Genomic DNA, 9,646 nt, shown 5'->3' on the forward strand with positions numbered 1-9,646 from the left:
ACAGTGGCATAAATTTTAAAAGAAAACATCCATGTCACGGGCATGGTTCTAAAAAACCTACAGTCTACCTAGTGTAAGGGTAGAGCGTAGATATACCTACATGTAGATCTTACTGTCAAATGTATTTACGTATAAAATAGTTACTCACACATTACAGATTTTGACCCGTGCAGTAATAAAAGCTGTATCCTAAACCAGAGAAGCAGTGGTGTTCATATTCTACACAAACTGGAGGATATGGAGACTATGAAAAAGGGCAAACTGTCAGACTGCATGAAAACCCAGATGGATAGTTCATTTTCTGATGATTTAGCCGGTATCACAGACGCAACTGCTGAGGAACAAGATGACCTACCTTATGATGGAGACGTAGGAGTAACCTGTAAATACAATTCAGATAATCTGAATGACTGTACTTATACAAAAGACATTTCTGGTATTTTAAGCCTAGCCTGTTCTGAAGATGGCAAAAACATAAAAGCAACTGCAAATTACAAGACTCATCCACAGCCTGAAGAGTTCTCCCGTCACCACGGAGATGCCACAGGAACAGCAGCAATTGCAGCTGAAATGCCTGGAAGCGAGGCTTCCTTTAAGAAGGAATTACCTGTGTGTAGCTTTAGCAAACCAGATAGCAAAGAACATCTAACTCACTCAAATATGACCAATGTCCTTTTGCGTCATTTTTCTAAGGGAGAGTTAATAAGCACGTGCCAGTTAATTGAATGCGAGACAATACCAGAGATATCCTTCACTGAAAGTACTGGCGACACCGTGAACAAACCTGAGCCTTCGGAACACATTAAAGGCCCTTCAGAGCACAAGCAACGGGCAACTCACCGTGAAGAATCTCGCTTAGAAAAGCATGAGGAAGTAAATACTGGTGATAAAAATCAAAATTCACTAAAGGCAAACAGAGGCATTTCAAATAGACCTATTTCCTCCAGTGGTAAGCGTGGGTGCAGACAAAAAAATCCACAATTAATTCATGGGAATGAAGATACACAGGTCTTTCAAAACACGGAAGAAGAGAGCGTCCTGTTTAACAGAACAGTTTCACCTCACGAGCTCAGATACGGCCAAGGTCAAACTCACTATGCCCTTCCTGACTTGTCGGAAGCTGCTTCAGAAATTAAAGTAACAAAAAGTAATGACAACATTGCCTCAGTTCCTGCAACTGAAAGAACAAAATCCTTCCCTATTTTGCTAAGTAAAGCACTAACTGTGAACAACATTCTAGAAAAGAAGAACTCTCTCAGTTCTGCTAGGTTAGAGCATCAAGGAGAAATGAGCGTTCCAGAACTGCTGCAACAGCTACAGGTAATTCAGATGCTTTTGGAAATGAATACTTGATAGAGTGATGTTTATCCTAAGAAGATGTTAGCTTTCACTGGACAGGGAATGTCTAGTTCATGCAGGCAGTCTACAGATATCAGCAAGTTTATCATTTCAGTCAGCAACTACTTTCACAAAATTGTGGGACTGAACTTACAGATGAAACTTTCATTCAAATATTTAATGATGCTCTGGAGTATTAATTGTGATTATAAGGCAAATTCATTAGAAATTGTTATTTCTAGTATTATATGTAAATGTTCAAATTCACCAGAAGAACTAAATAGAAAGTTTTTAATTTTTTTCATATGTGCTTGTGTTTGTTAAAGACATCTTTGCCTTCTTTTGCAGCTTAACACTCTTCAACTATTTATAAGTCAATTATTTTACAAGATTTGTTTGACAACAGAAATTCTCTTACTGTGGTACATTTCTTCCACACTCTGTTAGGAATTAGCTAATGGCTTTTCCATTTCCTGTCCTGCCATGGTGTTCACTCAGAGCTCTACAGATGCTTAAGTCCATTCCTAGAGTTGTATTTTAGTAAGTTGCTCAAGATATAACAAGTTTTAATAGTTGTCCCTATTATTTCCTGGCTGCAAACAAGATGCTGACACATCATGCTGACACCCAGAATCATATCGACCATCTGAGATTTAATCCTAAGGTAAATATCTCAAAATGGATTTGTTTGTTTTAATTAATAATTCTTTATCTGTAAGAATATTCCTCACAACTAGTCTGTCAGCTTCATACTGTACTTCCCATTTACACAAACCCTCTTTAGATTTACAGAGCATAGAGCTGGAAGTACTTACACAACACGACACTACGTAGATATCAAACTCTGAACACCAGGTTACATGGTAGTTACCATAAACATTTCATTAATAACTTTGCCTGTGCATTTTGAGCTATTGCTAACATTTGTGTCCAAAAGTGTTACACTGTTTCCATAACCAAAGTTCTCATTTTAACAGGTACCCCCTCAGTCAGATTTGCCAGATGCCAGCATTGCCACTTCCCCAGGAGGCACTGGGACATCCTCTGAAGTCTTTACGCTACATGCTCCTATCCCTACACAAACTACATGTGGTTTGTCTAAAGCAAGTAAATAAAATCACAGGAACTATGCAAATTACTATTTTCTGTAATTTGATAGCACTTTGGGACAGAATTCCAGCTGACTGATCTTATCTTGTATTATGTAGGGTTACAGTGTGGAACAACAGCATCAGCATTACCAGCAGCTGGTACAGTAGAAGCACACTGTCTAAATCCTTCTGACTTACTGCCAGAACTAACACTAGGAGAAAAGATGTCTCAAATCCTACAGGATCAGACAGATCAACTGATAAAGAAAGTAAAGAGCTCCATTTTAATATTTACTTTACACTGATGCTCAAATCCCATCATCATTTTGCATATTCACTTTTTAAATCCCAAACAAAAGTATAATATTTTGTCTTGAAGGTGGAAGATTTCTCTAAGTGTATGACCCAAGAGACATTCCTTTTACAAGACAACTATCTGGTAAATTAATTTATATTTTCACTTATCTGAAATGTACTGTAAGTGGCTGTAGAAACAATTTTCTGTCAAGATAGCCCATGTTTTCCTCAGACAGACTTTTAAAAATCCTTCTCAGACTGAAATTGAGTTTAAAAGGCAAAAACGAAGGTGTTCAGTAGGTGTCTGAATTCTTAAAACATTAAGAATTAACTCAAAACTATTACTGAAAGGCATTGTTTCCATATAAGTTATGAATTTTGACTTTAATATTAATTCAGAAGTCATAGTTTAGTGTTTTACTTGCACATAATAGAGCAGCACAGAGAACTACGTGACATACAAGATGCAGTCTTGCTCCAGTTCAGAGCAGTAGCAAAATTCTTCCCCCTATCACTGCAAACAGCACCCAGCTTACAGAGCCACAGTAGCTATCACTATGGCTTGCTAAACCATGACATTGCTATCGAATTGTTTCTTATCGGTGAAGGTATTAAAGCAAGTGAAAAGATACCTTGATGCCTTGGAAAGGAATTACTTAACAGCCAGAGAAGAGCACTGTCGTTTACGGCAGCGGAACTACAAGGACAAGTCTATCAGCGTTGGAGAGTTTGATCCTGAAAGGTTAGAAGACAAGTGCTAAGTAGTACATCAGCGTATCTTGCATATTGTGTGTGTCTTGCAACCATTACTTCAGATATTACCGAGTACTTCAGTATTTGGAACTGTTCTGAAGTGAAAAAACTATCTTAATGTTATATGTGGTAAGCTAGAAGTGATTTGGCCAAAGTCATCTGGGGCTTTACACATCCTAGTTATAATTAAGATATCTAACTGATTAATTCAAGTACTTAAAGGGGACGCAAACTTTTTTCTTATGGGAAGCGTACTGCAATGCCCAATATTGTTATCATAGTAAGAAATAAATTACCAGCATACACAGCTTTCACTAACAGTGTACTGCACTTGGACTCAGAAAGGTGGAAGGGGAAATATTTAGACTTGGCATGCTGCTTGAAGACATCCAGGAACAAACTGATGACAGCAAGTGCAACTTGTCATCTCTGCTTAATTCCTATGAATCCGCCCATTCATCATACTCTCTTTGTGAGGTAATTCGGTGAGTTTTATTATTTAAAGACAGTTATTCTGCTTTACTGATGCAAGTCTCAAGAACCTTAGTGGTGGTGTACTGTTACGTTCGTCTCTAACAAGAGCACAATGCTTTTAGATAGCATGTTACCTTAAAGAAAACGGTTTTTTTCAGTAAGTTAGTATTTCATTAATAACAGAAACCTAAATATAAGCCCATAGGTGCATTGAATAATCTTAATCCTAGCTTCAAAAGCATTTATTTCAGACTAAGAAAATATGCTCAGCTACTGTAACTTCTACAAAGCTATCTGTTTTGGGGAATTAATAACTACCATTTAGCCGAAAGAAATATTAATTCATTTGCCCAAGATTCTTAAACTGTAGAATTACTAGAAGACCAAACATTATTGTGCTACTGAAAATTGAGTTTACCGCTCAGTATGGTAATATTTTGTCCTGGATCATAAATGCACAAAAAAGACTTATGGCCTTCTACAGATCTACAGAGAAGTATCACCAAATGCTTTTCATAGTCAATGTTTTAGAAAACAGTTTTCTCTGAATCCCAGAAGATGCTGGCTGGTACAAGTCACATACTTGCAATTCAATGACAACATAGTACATCTATCTATGCTATGGTTACTTTGTGCAGAGCTCAGTAGTTTCAAGCATTGCTGATCCTCCAGAAAGAAGAGGTATTGAAACTGCAATTCTTCAGAAGAAGAGTACAGGAGAAAAAAGTCAGACAACTGATGTAATCCCACAGACAAATCAATTTTCTTTAGAAGGCAACCAGTGCAAACTTTGTCCTCACATGTAAGTGAAAACTTCAAAACTAGTGAAGCTTTATTAAAATTATAAAAATAATTTATCAAAATTATTTCCTCAAAATAGAAAATGGAATGTCTAGAATCTCTGAAAGCATTGGGAAAATTTCCAGAACAACAATTCTACAGAATTCTCTAACTACGTACCCAAGAATTGCTTCAAGTCTGGCATTCCAACCTTTCTGGGTCTTACGGCTCTTGAAGTATTTCCTGAAGCCAAAACGCTACCAACAGTTTCACTAGGGTTTAAATCATACCTCTGTATAAAATTTATTGCAAGCACACAAATTCAGGATGTGAATGACTAGTCCAAGTACAGTGCCAGTAAAAAATTATTTGCCAATACTTGTGTAGTATTTTTAATTAAAGAAGAAAAGGATGGGATGCAGATATTTATATAATTAGCATCAAGCCTTTGTGAAACAATTCTAAGTATCATCTCTGCCATCCTGGGGAGTATTTCAGAGGTGTTAACCATTTCAATGAGATTAGAAAAATAAATCGTTTCCCCTTAACCAACTAAGGTTACAAAAGAGACCTGAATCAGCTTCCAGAAGAGGAGAGCCCCTGGGAAAAGGAGATCTGCTAGCAAACAAGCATTCTTCCAACATGATGGTATGAGATCTGTTTCCATACTCACTTTAAAAAAAAAAAACCTTAGACTATTAGTCAGCTCTGAGATCACACATTTTTCTCTTCAGTCTTTGCACAGCATGATGGCTCAGCTTCTGAGATACTACAGCATATCATAACATTGATGAATTGGTTCCCAGAGCAGAAACTGAAGGACTCTCACACTTTTGAAATCTGTGATGAAGTTTGAAACTCTCAGGAAAGACTTAACTGTGTTTACTAACTTGCCTTAATTATTTGTTCAGACAGCAAAAACCTACAAGCAATTGCTTGGCTACAAAAATATTTCATTTTCAGGCATTAAGAGAAATTAATACATACTAATGCTTCTCAAAGCAACAAGGAAACCTGTCTTGAATTCCAACTTCACAGATGAAAAAGTGCTCATATTTTGTCCAATCTACTCTACCGTTAGAATTGTAAATAGATAAGTCAAATTGTAGATTTGATGACAGCTAAAAGCAATATGCAAATGATGCCACTTTACGCTATCCTGTTTGATACCTAATACAGTTACAGGCACACAGTAATATAAACTCTCTTACATAAATTCGTTTTGCCTTCTGGATGCAACAGAGATTCCTCTCACCTGGGGAAAAACAGACTGCTGAAGGTCTTAGATCCCACAGTGTATTAAGTCACAGATTTAATGCTGATGAAGACAGTATCAAAGGGTAAGTGCAGTATCTATTTTGGCTAGTCACAGATGGGGTTTTCTACGAGCTAAGCAAACAGATACGTGCATGCACACTGCTATGTCTGTACTGGAGTCTGCATGAAACACTGAATAATGTCTTTACTATTCATGAATGAGAGGATGATCTGTTTACAAGTGTATCACCCATTAATCATATAAGGTCTGTGATATACCAAATGACTGGAGAAATGGCAAAACTCCCATCAATTTTATTAAAGAGAGTATTATATTCACGTTACAAACCAGCCCGCCTCAGTGGGCCAGTATAAGGTTTATAGTGTTTAAGCAGCACAGTTTTCTTAACCGTATATTAAGAGAAGGGCTTTGTCTTTGTCCTCTGTTCAGTGACACATGTCAGCATCCCAAATTGGGATGAGTGCAAAGCATTCAACAATGAAAAATACTTGAACCACTGTGGTAGGTGTGGAAGGAAAGCACACTGATTCATCTGCATGTATTTCAAGTGTAAGGGTCACTGCAGAATTTCATTTACAGATGTCGGTTTCATTACTGATGTGATAAAATGATTCTAAATGGGTTATTTTGGAGTTTGAAATTTCTGCAAATTAGATCTCTATCCAAAGTTAGTTCTTATAATAAATACAGTGTAGAACACAATAATATTCATCTAAATATGGTCTCAGATTTTAAGGGTACATGTTAATATTTATCTAGTAAAACTCACCAAGCTTCCATTGTTTTTTCTGTGTCATTTCAATAAGCTAAGTTCGATCTTCTGATCATTATTTTCATCAATGGGTATAAAATTTTCCAAATAAATTTGACGATACTCTATGTCCTAAATTGAAAATACATGTCGAATGACACAAAGAAAGAACTTTGTTCTTGCTCTGTCAAGAAGGTACATCTCAAATATTCCTCAAATTATTTAAGGACAGTAAAATTAAAGCCTTAATAGTCCAAAGTTACAAAGAAAGCATTTTCATCCTTAGCACTGATAATAGTTTGATAAAACATATGTTAACACATATAAATACACAGGATTTCATACTACTTTAGTATTCAAAGATGTGATTATCAAGACCTCTACTTTTAAGCATTAACAGCTCTGGTAAGTCAGGGGTTTTTTGTTAGAACTTGACCTTTAACTAAAGGGGTCATAATTTTGCAATTGGTTAAATGTTAATTAAAACTTCTACTTACCATCTTTTCAGATAATTGATGCAGATAGAGTTCTTTCTAATAAGTAAATCTGATCTATCCTCAACTAAAGTCGTCAAACATTAATATAATATACTTATAAGGCTCATCATAAAGGTGTTACGATTTAATTATAATAGCATTCTGTTTTCATGCTCAAAGGAATGCAAACATCCAGGAATGGAAAACTAGAACATGTTCACTCTTCTCTCAGAGAATACCAACTGATTTATCAGATTCCAACCTGAGTAAGTAGTAATGGCATAAAAAGGTCAGAACTGTGCTTATGCCTACTATCGAATCCTGTTAAGAAATACGTTCCTGTCACATCTCAGCAGTATGAAAATTGTTTTGTAGTTTTAAACAGATATTACTGCTTAGCACAGCACAAGACACTAAGAATAAAAAAGAGACTGAAGACGATACTAAGCCAAATTCACCGTGGAAGACTCAGTGACAGACCAAGAGGCAACAGACAGGCTGCAACAGAATGTCCAGTTAGATATGAGCAAAAGAGTTTTAATGCAAGGTCTAATCAAACATTCAAAGTTTGCCCTAGAGAGGCAGAGGAGTGGCACCTCCATCCTCAGAGATATTTAAAATCCAACTGGACGGGATCCTAAGCAACTTCATCTAAGTTGGTTCTGCTCTTAGAGGTGAATTGGGCCAGATATCTCCAGAAGTCCTATCAAACCTAAATTACTCTAATTCTAGTTCATATTTTTAGATAAGTTCCCAAATATTACTACTACTAACATTTTTCAACAGCATAACGGTGCTGTTCACTCAGTGCTTTGATTTTGCTTTTTCTCCTTAAGTGCACTTATTTCATGCCCTAGAAAGAGATTCCCAAATTAATGACCGAAGCATTTCGTATCAGTACTTCCTATTTTACTTTTTGGAATCAACTTTCTTATTCTGCATGAAAACAAAAGAAAAAAGTCTTCCTAAATTTTTGAACCATTCAGAGTTGAGAGGGACTGGAAGTATTCCCCCTCCTTAGTCCAGCTCCTAATAACAGAATTTCACCAACTCTGAACTAGAGCCCTTGCAGGCTACTGTGAGCTAGTTAAGTCAGCTGTCAAGTCACGTAAGGCTCCAGCTCTTGGACGTTCACTAAGAATCTGTTGGCATTTCTCTCAGGGCATGCTGATTTTCTCTTTCTATTGCAGAATGTTCCAAAGCTGTTAGCACCCAATGACTAAAAAAGAATAGCATGAGCTGTCCTAAATTCAGTTAAGTCTGAATATGTAGATTATTCTTACCCTTGGTCTACCTTTTGTCCTTGGCTTCTCTTGATATCCTTTAATACAATACACTGGGGCCATTACTGTTAGCACTGGTTTGTGCAATAGCTAAAGCAGTGCCATGCTAGATCCTCCCAAATTTTCTTGTCACACTTCTCTTAGGCTATATTGTTTTCACAATGCTTCAACTTGTAGCAATTCTTCAAAACAGGAACTTAAGGACAGGGAGACGGAGAGCTTAATTTAAAAAAAAAACAAACCACAACCAAACAGTTCTGGAACTGGAAACAACCACCACCAGCAAAAAAAGAAAGAAAATCTACATTTGAGGCTTACAGTCAGGGCTGAAAGCTAATCTTTAAAATTCAATCCCCACCTGTAAAATGGAAGAAAAGGTACTTCAAATTGCGGTAGTGTTAGTGGCAGCAAAGGACCAGAAATTATGGTGCTAAAAACCAAATAATTACCCAGCTACACAGGCCAACATTTCTAATGTTTCAGACCTTTTTTATGTATTTTGGAGACTTCAGGCAGTGATTCAGAAGACATCTCAGCCCGTGATTCCTACAATGATTCACAAAGCAAGGAACTTGTGAACTATGAGACTGAAAGTTACAGAACATTCAATACAAGATTATGTGGAGAGAGAAAAGGTATAATGATTGCAAAAATATTAAAATCCACACAAAAAAAAAATCACTATTTTTCTACAACACATCTTTGTTTTCAGGACTTAGATGCAGGTGCCCTAGAGAAAGCAGAGATCAATTTAAATGCAGGAATTATGAAGAGTCCATTCAGTCTAGTGCCCTATGTAGAAGTAAAAGTCCTGGTTCATCCTCTAAGTATGATGTGTTACGGAAATAATTACCAATCGCAGGATAGATTTAACGGGCAGAAAGCCACACTGCACATCAGGCCACACTTAATTTGGAGTAAGCAATCAGTAGCACTGTAGCTAAACAGTGGTTGTATATATAGATCTAGTAGAGCAAGACTGGCAAATCCAACTTTTACAGACCCAGCCATGCAGGTTACAGCTGTAACCTTCTCTGGTTCGTTATGTGGAGTTCATTTCACATTTATGACAGGAATATCTCATTTTGCAGTGCCACATGGGAGAATATTAAAATTGGGCATTC

At 36.7% G+C, this 9,646-nt stretch overlaps 1 protein-coding gene across 1 annotated transcript in view; it reads left to right on the plus strand.

The window, feature by feature from the left end:
- Nucleotides 1-237: 237 nt before the first annotated feature.
- Nucleotides 238-9,646, plus strand: part of LOC104498973 (protein AKNAD1-like) — an 11,859-nt gene continuing 2,450 nt past the window's right edge. The window contains exons 1-7 of the mRNA XM_010142419.1: nt 238-1,320; nt 2,316-2,445; nt 2,547-2,698; nt 2,809-2,868; nt 3,335-3,468; nt 3,821-3,956; nt 4,592-4,755. Coding sequence (XP_010140721.1) covers nt 238-1,320; nt 2,316-2,445; nt 2,547-2,698; nt 2,809-2,868; nt 3,335-3,468; nt 3,821-3,956; nt 4,592-4,755 — 1,859 coding nt within the window. The remainder of the gene's footprint in view (nt 1,321-2,315; nt 2,446-2,546; nt 2,699-2,808; nt 2,869-3,334; nt 3,469-3,820; nt 3,957-4,591; nt 4,756-9,646) is intronic.

This window comes from Buceros rhinoceros, unplaced genomic scaffold (assembly GCF_000710305.1).
Source record: "Buceros rhinoceros silvestris isolate BGI_N320 unplaced genomic scaffold, ASM71030v1 scaffold18038, whole genome shotgun sequence".
NCBI lineage: Eukaryota > Metazoa > Chordata > Aves > Bucerotiformes > Bucerotidae > Buceros > Buceros rhinoceros.